The sequence below is a fragment of the Vipera ursinii genome, assembly GCF_947247035.1.
Source record: "Vipera ursinii genome assembly, chromosome: 3".
Classification (NCBI taxonomy): Eukaryota; Metazoa; Chordata; class Lepidosauria; order Squamata; family Viperidae; genus Vipera; species Vipera ursinii.
Window position 1 is genome coordinate 113,146,004 of NC_139516.1, and position 12,763 is coordinate 113,158,766.

The 12,763-nt window shown below is 38.3% G+C and overlaps 1 protein-coding gene across 3 annotated transcripts in view; it reads right to left on the reverse strand.

The window, feature by feature from the left end:
* Positions 1 to 12,763, reverse strand: part of RABGAP1L (RAB GTPase activating protein 1 like) — a gene marked incomplete at its 5' end in the record, with an annotated part of 182,714 nt that overhangs the window by 142,536 nt on the left and 27,415 nt on the right. For all 3 annotated transcript variants that reach the window (XM_083359445.1, XM_083359446.1, XM_083359447.1), the window contains 3 exons: positions 918 to 1,062; positions 11,680 to 11,846; positions 12,182 to 12,284. In XM_083359445.1, coding sequence (XP_083215571.1) covers positions 918 to 1,062; positions 11,680 to 11,846; positions 12,182 to 12,284 — 415 coding nt within the window. The remainder of the gene's footprint in view (positions 1 to 917; positions 1,063 to 11,679; positions 11,847 to 12,181; positions 12,285 to 12,763) is intronic.

Here is a 12,763-nt window from a genome sequence, read left to right on the forward strand (position 1 = left end):
GAGTTAGGAATAAGCTGGGTATGCTGACGGTATATTGCCCATCCTACTGCTCAGCAGCATCTTCAATGAAGCTTGACTTCATTCCCAAATGGGAGTAGTCCCCCAGATGCTAGATTGAGACTTCAGCATCCATGTCCTGAGGATACTCTCTCTACTCTCAGACAGCTCCTCAATAAACTGAGGCAAAAGAATAAAAAGAAAGCAATAAAGGAGCAAAGTGTTCTCCCGATTTTCCTATCCTTATTGCATCTTTCTCTTTTGCTATGAAACAGTTTGTTTGCAGGGTTAGGATGGCCCCTTCCCTACTGTCATGCTTTTTCCACTGGGCTTTTGGGGCAAAGCATACAAATTAATTTGAATAATCCAAATTAAAGGAATAGTTCAGGTAGCAAAGAATGCAGCAACACAGATCAAATGTTGGATAGTTGTGTTCAACAGAAGGGCTGCCACTGGCAATTTTCTTAAATAGGTCAGATGCAGACATGGTTCAATTACAGAGGCTTGAGTCTTTGTCCCTTGAAGAACCAAGCAGATCACCTTGCTTAGTTTTCCAAGCTGCCAATACACCAGGCAGGCCCAGACTCTGGTCACCCGCCTCCTTTTGTATCTGTTCTGGCCGATTATCTGCTACCTCAGGCTTAGATGGTTCATGACTGAAAACTCTTGAAACTGCCAATCTGCTGGATGAGCCTTTGACTCAGAAGAATGAGGAATTTATATCACTCATGAAAGCTTTGCAAAGGTATAGTACAGATGTTTCAACTAGAAGTTGATGTACATCTGCCTTTCATCAAAAATAGTTTCTCAAGATTCAAGGCTCATAAGGGGAAGAATATGTTCATAGCAAACAGTTCTGAAGAGACTATTGAATACAGTGTTGCCTATACAGGAATTGCAAAAGTCCATTTTACTCTCACCCTCTTCAGCATCATCCTCTTGCAAAGAAATTTGATCAGCAAAGCTTAGTGGACTAATGGCTTCTTCCTCTTTTTCAGAATTGCAATGTAGATTCAAGACTTCATAGATTGGATCTCCAGTATTTGTACTGCTTTTCCCTTCACACTAAATATAAATGACAAAAAACATAATTTAGCCTAAGCAACTCTAAATACTAAATTGAGTGTTCATTTTTTTCCTGTATAAGAATGAAAAAAAACTAATGAACAAAAATATCTATTGGTCTGACTCCATTAATCCATTTTTTATAAATATTTTATTAATTTTCTAGTTTTACAATCATAAGTACTTAATAAACAATGTGTCGTCTGGGTCCATTAGTAAATCAGTGGTACATATTAACTTCTTCAATCTAAGCCCAATATTACACCATCCAATGCTTCCTCTCTTCCGATAGTACACATTTTCCCACACTAGGCAAATACAATTCTTATTGTTATTAATAAATATACAATTGAATATCAATATCTTTGTTACATTTTCCTAATATCAATAATGTTGGTTTAAAATATCTTTTCTAACCAAAATATATCTTAATTGCATTTGCACTTAATATTCATTTATTCAATTAATATCCTGTTTTTCCTGCTTTTTAAAATTTTAATCTCCCATCAGTGTTCAAAATGTCTCTATTGCTTATAATTTCTCATAATAAGTTATATTTTGGTAACCAAAAGCTTTCTTTATTCAAACCCTCTTAGCATTTTCATATTTCCCTTCTTATACCAAAATATAATATTCTAGTTACAAATCCTTTTTAGTTATAATACTTCTATTTCTAACAATTATCTATTCTCAGCCATGTTCAAACATCTGATTAATAGTATAACATCCCATCTAATGGGTCAACGCCTCTATTTTCTTCAGTCTTACTCTAGCTTTCTTCCTTTGCCAACTAACTTTCCAAGTCAATGCATTTGAATCATCAAGTAATTCTTCCTCTATTTTTGTGTATATTGTTTGGAATAAGAAAGACAATTTGATTAAAGTATTTTTGGAAGGACCAGCCTATTGATATTCATTAAACAGCCTCCATCCTTCTCCAATTTCCCACAATTCTCCTAACAGCTCTATCTTCCATTCAATCAGCTCTTCTTTCTTATCCTCAAGTGTGTTCTGAGATCTTGACAGGTAAGAAATCTTTTCCATTTCCGATATTATCGGTACGTCTTCTAATTCTTCATTTAGCTGAGTCTGTCTGTTAGTTCCTTTCTTTAGGTCCTCCATCTTTGGATCTGCTTCCTCTGATTTTCTGGGTTGCTAGTTCCTTCTTTGTAGTCTTTTCTGAGTTTGTAGATTTAGATTAAAGAATTATTCTTTTATCTCCTTTGTGTTATTTTTAGTCTCATCATGAACTAAGGCAATTGTCTCTTGTATTGATTTTAACATAGAATTTCTTTCTGAAATTCATCAACATTTTCTTGTTGGTATGTCAAGCTGGGGACTTTGGAGACGTCAAACCGGAAGTCTCATTAAGATATTATTGTTGCTTGCTAATACTGTAGCTAATTTAAAGTTTGATATGCTAAGAATACAAAAAGAGTAACCATTCAAAGTAGAAGTTAAATAACACAAACAGAATAAAATATAATGCAGCCCACTTAACAAATTTATTTTCTATCTGAAACATTTTGTTGCCTGAAGCTGAGAAGAGAAAGCACCCATGCAAAATATCCGAAGCCAGCCATATTCATTAAGCAGAAAATCTATAAGTGTCTATCCTGAGGAGTAAAAAAGTATTGTAATGCTAAATTAGTAACAAAAGATTCATTGTCTGTTCAAGATATTCAAAATACACTCCACACCCTAATAGGAAGGCCAGCTCCCAGGCAGCCATTCAATGCTATATTACAAAGTATAATGATGACAAGCTCAAAATAAAGAACATATCAAGTTACCTCCAAAAATCTAAGCGTATTGGACAGCCTGACTGTGCCTACAAGGTAACAAAAAAGGTTTTAGATGAATCTTCTGTTGAAAGAAAAATCATCAAGGTCCAGTCCAAGCTAGGAATAATCAGAATGGAGACTGCTTTAGAAAGAAGGTTGTAGTTTATTGAAGAGCAAAGCCAGACAGAAACATGGCTCTGGGAAAGCTGACCACATATAGTAGGGAGTTGTGTGTTTTTATACCTTCTGGAGCTTTTCTTTGGAGTTGTTCCTGTGGCATGAACTTTGACCTGAGTCTGAGTGTGCCTTTATGATATTTGATGGTGGTGGATAAAATCCTATTATGCCCCAAAGGTCATATCCTGCTTCCCTGGGCCTGTGGCTGATGACTATGTCCTGTGTTGGATTTTTTTAATATGTTTTTTATTGATTTTCCAATATTACAATAGTATATTTGAAAAGCAACGTGGTGTCTGGGTTACAATAGTTCCATTTTGTACAAATACATATTACAAATCTCCAATTTGTTATAATCAGAATTTCCTCTTTTTTCCTTTTCCAGCTTTAATTTTGCATTAATATTACTCCTGCCCAGGCCCCCATAGGCACCCTTGATGCGAACAATGTAGAGCTGGCCATGCCCACCCAGTAGGCCATACGCACTCTGGCCACGCCCACCCAGTAGGCCACACCCACCCTTGCCATACCCACCCGGCCCCCTGAGGGCAACCGCAATGCTGATGCGGCCCTCAATGAAATTGAGTTTGACACCCCTGTGTTACAGAATGGGTAGTATACAAACAAGTGAAACAAACAAAACAAAGCCCTTGGCTGCAGACCCTTACTTGCCGCATCTGAAAAAAAAACAATTATTGAGCCAAATCCCTCTTCTGGCACAAGACCTACCATCCTAAGTAACATAAAGTCAAGGTTTAAATTGAGGACCTTTTACATTTTGCAGACGGATCCAATCAAGCACTAATAAAACCTGGTTTGGTGGGTGGGTGTGGGGTGGGGTGGGAGTCCAGCTTCATGACAAACCTTGTGAACAAGCAGCAAAATGAGAGAGAACAGCCCAAGGGCACAATCTTTTTCAGGACAGGCAGGCAGGCACTTAACTGCCAGGGGAGGTTGTGGATATGGAAGGACTAGGAGCTGAAATTGCCAATCAAAGAAGGACAATACTCCTCGCATCTTAGGCAGCAGCAGCAGAAGGGAGCTAAGAGAGGGGCATTTGGGAACTGAAAAGAGAAGGACATGTCTTAAGACAGAGTCATTGTTCAAGCCTGGGACTACCTCCCCCTTTCAGAGAGGCAAAGTTAAAAATAATTTTCAGACTAAAGGTAAAGGTTCCCCCGCACACGCGTGCTAGTCGTTTCCAACTCTAGAGGCCGGTGCTCATTTCCGTTTCAAAGCCGAAGAGCCAGCGCTTGTCCGAGGACGTCTCCGTGGTCATGTGGCCGGCATGACTAGACGCCAAAGGCGCACGGAACGCTGTTACCTTCCCACCGTAGTGGTCCCTATTTTTCTACTTGCATTTTTACGTGCTTTAGAACTGCTAGGTTGGCAGAAGCTGGGACGAGTAACAGGCGCTCACTCTGCTACGTGGCACTCGGGATTCGACCCGCCAAACTGCCAACCTTCTAATCGACAAGCTCAGCGTCCTAACCCACTGAGCCACCACGTTTTCAGACTGGTGTATGCTAAAACAGATGGGGTACAGATAAACTGTAGAAAGAAATGAACCTATTACAAAACCCATTTTAGTTATTATGTAATAGCCTGTTTTCGTTTATTCCTAGGTCAGCCAACTTTCTCCACTATCCTATTCCACCCAGTTATGTTAACTTACAAACCTGAAAAATTTCTAAACCTTCCAAGGTTTTAGCGATAAGAGCAGGAAATAAGATGCTAAGTGGAAGAAAGTAAACCTAAATGAGGGTATGCAACAAAATGAAACAAAAAAAAAATAAACTGGAGTTTATTTCCCTGGATTTAATTACAGTAGTTACCTATATTGTCTATTACGAGTAAGCCTCAGTGTATCCACATCCAATCATTAACTACAGATAGTCATTTCAGACAAGTGAGTCTAAAATTTCTGTTGCTAAGCAAAACATTTGTTAAGTGAATTTTGCCCAATTTTACAATGTTTCTTGCCACAGTTGTTAAGTGAATCACTGCAATTGTTAAGTTAGTAACATAGTTGTTAACTGAATTAGGCTTCTCCTTTGACTTTGCTTCTCAGAAGGTCACAAAAGGTGATCACATGACCACGAGACACTGCAACTGTCATAAATATGAACCAGCTGTGGACCATCCGAATTCTGATTGCATGACCATGGGGTAGTTGCAATGGTCGTAAGTGTGAAATATGGTCATAAGTCACTTTTTCAGTGCCACTGTAACTTTGAACAGTCACTTAATGAACTGTTGTAAGTCGAGGACTACTTCCAGGAATAAGGCAAAAATAGCTCAAATCACTTTCCTAATCAGTCATAAAGCCTGGAAAGATATTGCTATGACATCAAGAAATCCCGTAGAACAAACAGAAATGGATTACCTCTGTCCCATTTGTAACATAAGTCTAGCCATAAAAGCAGTAAAATTAATTCTGTTCTCAACCCAGGACTGACCCATATTTAAAAGACGTACATTTGAATATGCAGTTTTATCATATTTGCATGGAATCCTAAACATCTTCTTAAATCCTGGTATTTAAAAAAAGATTTTTTTTCTTCTCTGCTGTGTCTCAGTTGTAATACACTATTAAGTATCTTGAATGTCTGAATAAAAAGACAGGATATAGATTGAAAAATAATTTTAAAAATTAACTTTACCTTCACCATTTGTTTTGTTTAGCATAACAAAATTCTGACGGCTTTTAGATTATTTACTTAAGACACTGAATTACTATTTCAATAAAATTACTAAATAAGACTTGCCACTCTTCTGAATGAGAATTGTTCAAGTTCCAAAATTTCCTATTAACATACACAAACTTTCAAAGTAACTAAGATTCCACAGTTTTCATTAAAATGTGTAGCATTTATTTTCATAAGAATATAGCCTATATCAGCCAGTCTAGAAATAAAAAGGTTAAAATATTCTCAGATGTGTAGGTTTTAAATGATCATTCAGTTCTTGAAACTCTTTCAGAATCTGATAAAAGGAACTATTTTTCAGATATGGTAAAGTATCGAGTTGGCATCAAACAAAGCAATAAATAAATGCACTAATAAAAAGAACAGTAAGCTGCACTTACTCCTGACATGAGAAACACAATTTCCTTTCAGCAATATAATTTGCTAAAGTATAGCCTCACCAGCAAAAAAGGGGGATTTCATGAAACCAGTTCTCCTGAATCTTTCAAAGCAAACAAATCATGTCAGCCCTAAAGCAGCAGAGTATCTTACCCGAGATTTATTGCAGCTATTCTTATGAACAAAAATTCTTTACCCTACTGCTTTCCAAACAATCAATCTTCCAGTTCATGTGTAAAATGCCAAAATGAAAAGTCTTCATACGCAACAGGATATATTCCGTCAAGTAAAAAAGAAACACACAGGAAAAAAAATCAGTAAGTACAGAAATTAGTGCCTCAAGAATCTCACTAGAATTCCTTCTCAAATGGTCAGCTTTGATGAATACAAAACTGAGTTTGTAAATTTAAGTTACATTAATCAAGGTGGCATGCAGCATGGCGCTAAAATAGCTGCCCAGAAGTGGGGAGGAGGGGGTGAATGTCCCATGTAGCATTCTTTCTCTTAAGGATTAGAAGTAGAATAGTAAAGAACAAATTTTAATTTCAGCAAAACTTTCAAATACGCTTCCATTAACCTGTTTGCAGCTTATCCCTCTCCTGCTGTAAAAAGGACAATAAACAAATACAAATGATAAATGAATAATAAACAAATGTCACAAAGACATACGTTGGAGTCATAAAAATTTATCTGGCTGCCATTATTCGAAGATGTTCAAGGACAGGTCTCACTGGGTTCAGTGCAATTTATTCCGGGGGAGAGGGGCACAACAATTGTTTGGAAGTGGGGAGTGCGGAATTCCATGAGGTTTGTTTCTGACTCTGCAGGTGTGGGGGTACAATCAAAGATACCGATCCCATGTTCATTGAACTGAGGACTGTGCTTGTGCCTTTGTTTGTAGTTTCTTTTGATGCTATCACTCTTTGTTGTCACTCCATTAAGCAGGGGATCGTGGTCCAAGATGAAAAACTTGTTTTCGACAGGGAGAAGTGTGAATCTGGTATTACACACCAGTCATGCAAGAACAGGAAGGCATCCAAAAAGAGAAGCCACCTTCTGGTTGGTGATTCAATTATAAGGGATGTAAATTTAGGAAAGGACACAGAGGTTTTGAAAGAGGTCAGGTGTCTTCCAGGTGCTACTGCCAGTAGGGACAAGAAACATATTTCTAAAATAATCAAGAATGCCAGCAAGGACTGTGATGTAGAGGCTATTGTACATCTTGGCACTAATGATCTGTCCCAAAAAGATGTACTCTCTGTGCAGAATGATTTCCAGAGCTTGGGGCAGGAACTTAGCAGAATAGGCTGTAGGCTTACTTTTTCAGAGGTTTTACCAGTGTATAAGGAGCAAAATGGAAAAGGCCAGCGTATAGCAGAATTTAATATGTGGCTAAAGGAGTGGTGTAAAGGAGAAGGCTTTGGTTATATTAGTCATGATGTCTGTAGCTGGTCCAATGAAAAAATGTATAAAAGAGACGGTCTGCATCCATCCAAGAAAGGGACTGAGTTACTTGGCAATAAAATCACAGCTTTTTTGGAGGAACATTTAAACTAAATAATGGGGATAGTGAGTCAATTGATACAGAACATCACTGTCCCCGGCAATCTAAGAAAATAGGGGAAGCCAGGCACCACACAAGTTATGCAGCAAGTAAACACAGGGTCAGTCATAAAGGACTCAAATGTCTATACACCAATGCACAGAGTATGAACAGTAAGCAGGGTGAACTAGAAATTCAGGTAAATGAGGGCAGATATGATATTGTTGCCATTACGGAAACATGGTGGGACGAAACCTACAAATGGAACACACAGCTAGAGGGATTTAAACTATTTAAAAGAAACAGACTAAACAAAAGAGGAGGAGGAGTTGCTCTCTATATAAGAAATAACTTTATCTCTACAGAAATAGAGCACAACAATGATGAAAACTGTAAACTTGAAAGCATTTGGGTCAATATAAAAGGGGGGGAAAATGACATTGCCATGTTGTTGTTAGCTGCGAAGTCGTGTCCGACCCATCGCGACCCTATGGACAACATTCCTCCAGGCCTTCCTGTCCTCTACCATCTTCTGGAGTCCATTTAAGCTCACGCCTACTGCTTCTGTGACTCCATCCAGCCACCTCATTCTCTGTCGTCCCCTTCTTCTATTGCCCTTGATCTTTCCCAGCATTAGGCTCTTCTCCAGTGAGTCCTTCCTTCTCATTAGGTGGCCAAAGTATTTGAGTTTTAGCTTCAGGATCTGGCCTTCTAAAAAGCAGTCGGGATCGACATTGCCATAGGTGTATACTATAGGCCACCCAACCAAGCAGAGGAAATAGATGAACTTTTTGCTAGTCAGCTAACTAAGGTATGTAAGAAGCACATCACAATAGTAATGGGGGACTTTAATTACCCCGATATCAACTGGGAGACAAACTCTGCACCAAGTGGAAGATCAAACAGATTCCTGACAAACCTAGCAGACAACTTTCTCTCCCAAAAAGTAGAGAAGGGAACTAGGGGATTAGCCATATTGGATTTAATTCTCACAAACAGAGATGAAATGATAGAAGGTGTCGAAGCCACAGGAACCTTGGGGGGAAGTGATCATGCAATATTGGAATTCAACATTCTGGAGGCACAAGCAATAGAACACAGCCAAACTAGAGTCTTGGATTTTAAAAGAGCTAATTTCAATAAACTTAGAGAAACCATGGGAAGAATTCCATGGATGAGAATCCTAAAGGGGAAAACAACTCAAGAAGCTTGGGAAATTTTGAAAAGTGAGATAATAAAGGCCCAGTCTAGTACAATACCAACAAAGAAGAAAAATAACAGCTCTCAAAAGAAACCAGCATGGCTGCATAAAGAACTCTCTGATAAATTGAAAGATAAAAAGGACAAGTATAAGAATTGGAAAGAGGGACACATAACTAAGTCAGAATATCAGCAAATAGCCCGTTCCTGCAAAGATGAAGTGAGGAAAGCTAAGGCTCAAAATGAACTAAGGCTTGCGACCAAAGTCAAAAATAACAAAAAATGCTTCTTTCAACATATAAAAAACAAGAAAAAAGTTAAGGAAATGATTGGTCCATTAGTGGGGGAAAGTGGCAAGAAGGTGACAAGCAATAGGGAGAAAGCAGAACTATTTAATTCGTTTTTTGCATCTGTCTTTACACAAAGGGAAAAAACAGTTCCCCCGCAGATGCGTGCTAGTCGTTTCCAATTCTATGGGCCGGTGCTCATCTCTGTTTCAAAGCCGAAGAGCCAGTGCTTGTCCGAGGATGTCTCCATGGTCATGTGGCTGGCATAACTAGACGGCAAAGGCGCACGGAACGCCGTTACCTACTCACCGTAGTGGTCCCTATTTTTCTACTTGCATTTTTACATGCTTTCAAACTGCTAGGTTGGCAGAAGCTGGGACGAGTAACAGGTGCTCACTCTGTTACATGGCACTTGGGATTCGACCCGCCAAACTGCTGACCATCTGATCGACAAGCTCAACGTCAAGGGAAAAAACAGTCCAACTTACCCAAACCAGTGCCATAAAAAACAGAATAGAAACGCAAGTTAAGATAGGCAAGAAAATGGTAAGTGAGCACCTGTCCAGCCTAGACGAGTTCAAATCACCAGGACCAGATGGATTACACCCCAAGGTTCTCAAGGAACTGGCAGACGTGATCTCAGAACCACTGAACTATATTTTTCAAATATCCTGGAGCACTGGGGAACTACCAGAGGACTGGAAGAGAGCTGATGTAGTTCCCATCTTCAAAAAAGGGGAAAAAAATAGATCCAGGAAACTACAGACCTATCAGCCTGACCTCAATACCTGGGAAGATTCTGGAAAAGATAATCAAACAACAAATCAGCGAACACCTTGATGCAAACAAAGTCATCACTAAAAGTCAACATGGGTTTGTCAAAAACAGATCATGCCAGACAAATCTTATTACATTCTTTGACCAAGTGACAAAACTAGTGGACCAGAGGAACGCTGTAGATATAATTTACTTGGACTTCAGTAAGGCATTCGATAAAGTAAATCACAACCTACTACTTGATAAGATAGAAAAATGTGGGTTAGATAGCATTACCACCAGATGGATTCGTAGCTGGCTGACAGGCCGTACTCAGCGTGTGGTCCTCAATGGAACCGCATCTACATGGAAGGAAGTGTGTAGTGGGGTGCCCCAGGGCTCTGTTCTGGGCCCAGTGCTCTTCAATATCTTCATTAATGATTTGGATGAGGGGATAGATGGGGAACTCATCAAATTTGCAGACGACACCAAGCTGGCAGGAATAGCCAATACTCCAGAAGATAGGCTTAAGATACAGAAGGATCTGGACAGACTCGAACATTGGGCACTATCTAACAAAATGAAATTCAATGGTGAAAAAAGTAAGGTTCTACACTTAGGCAGGAAAAATCAAATGCATAGGTATAGTATAGGTGGTACCATGCTCAATAATAGTAACTGTGAGAGGGATCTCGGAGTCTTAGTAGACAATCACTTCAATATGAGCCAGCAGTGTGCTGCAGCTGCCAAAAAAGCCAACACAGTGCTAGGCTGCATTAACAGAGGGATAGAATCAAGATCAAGTGAAGTACTAATACCACTCTACAATGCTTTGGTAAGGCCACACCTGGAATACTGCATCCAGTTTTGGTCACCACGATGTAAAAAAGATGTCGAGACTCTAGAAAGGGTACAGAGAAGAGCAACAAAGATGATTAGGGGGCTGGAGGCTAAAACATATAGGGAACGGTTGCTGGAATTGGGTATGTGTAGTTTAATGAAGAGAAGGGTGAGGGGTGACATGATAGCAGTGTTCCAATATCTCAGGGGCTACCACAAAGAAGAGGGAGTCAAGCTATTCTCCAAAGCACCTGAAAGCAGGACAAGAAGCAACGGATGGAAACTAGTCAAGGAGAGAAGCAACCTAGAACTAAGGAGAAACTTCCTGACAGTTAGAACAATTAACCAGTGGAACAACCTGCCTCCAGAGGTGGTGAATGCTCCAACACTGGAGGTTTTTAAAAAGAGACTGGACAGCCATTTGCCTGAAATGGTATAAGGTTTCCTGCCTGAGCAGGGGGTTGGACTAGATGACCTCCAAGGTCCCTTCCAACTTTATTATTATTATTATTATTATTATTATTATTATTATTATTATTATTATTATTATTATTATTATTATTTAGCAATAGAGTTGCTAGTCCTAACTGCGGTTGGTAATAGTGAACTGCCTGTATTATTTATTATCCTTAGCTATTGCTTCCTGGGTAATTAACAGTTGAGAAGGGCAGGGTTCAAAAATAAAGATGGACCATATCCAACTAATCTGTAACTGTGTCACTTGATTAAGGTGATCAATCCTCTCAAAGAAACCTGCCAAATTGTCCAACTCAAAAAGGCATTCCTCCCTATTTATTTTTCTTATGTACCATTGACAGCCAGCTTCCACTTACCTATAAACTTTAATCTCCAACACTTGACATAGCATTTTGCAAAGTATGCATAGACAATGAAATATCTTTCCAACTCATTAAATTATTTCTTCTGTTTTTATTAAAAATTACCTCTTTTAATTTCATATAGAATGTTTTTGTGTATGTTTTCCTGCTGAAGTACCAGAAGCGTTCATTGGCTGGATACACCCGCACAAGGGTCTCTAAAAGAAAACGAACTGGCTCTACCACTTCTGTGACTACCATATCTACTGCCACAGTCATGTACACACGCCTATCTGTAGCACACAAAGAAAAATAAATTTCACATTAAATGGCAATAACAATAAAGTATACTCATATCATTATATGTTTGGGAACTTATAATTTTTACTCTGCTGAGATTCTTCTCTTGTATAACTTCATAATGATATTACTCTTCCCTTTTCTCTCCAAAGTCCCACTTCTATTTATGCATTAAATCTGTCCTTTTAATGCAATATCTATTGCTTTATAAATGCATATCTTATAATTATAATCTATTTCAGTTCATGAAGAATGCTATTAAAGCACAAGGCTATACATTTTATCCCTTTCCAATAGAAATAGAATAGCATTTTAAATGCATACTTACCCTTAGGAGTTTCTTCATTTAAGACTAAAAAGATAGGTATATTAGGATTCCAAAGACCAGTTATTACATAAGCTTTACCATCTGAACTTTTCCCCATAGACTCCTAAAGAACAAAAACAGGATTTTTCCAAAATTACTTTGCAGTTTTCAATATTGTGTCTGTACAACTAAAACCATAATAAACATCTTAAATCAAGTGCAATCTTTAGTCTTGATTAGCAACTGAACAATAGTAGAGATAATTCCCATAAGTTGCTTTCAATTTGCCATTTGTTTTAATAATAGCTTATGTGAGTAAAGGAATGTAATACCACAGAGCCAAACAAAGCACATTTAGCTGAAAACTGCAAATTTATGTGGACTTTACTAGATCTCACATCTTACATACGATACATCAAAAATATACCATATCTTTATATTGTATAGATTTGATTATGCCCATGTACATATAGTCTACTTCAATTGGTCTTTTACCAAGTATTTTCCTTGCCAAATTTCCATATTTTCAGTATTTATGTGAAATACATATCTAAGTAGTTTGAACAAATATATTTGGACTAACGGGTTAATTAAATCATTTAT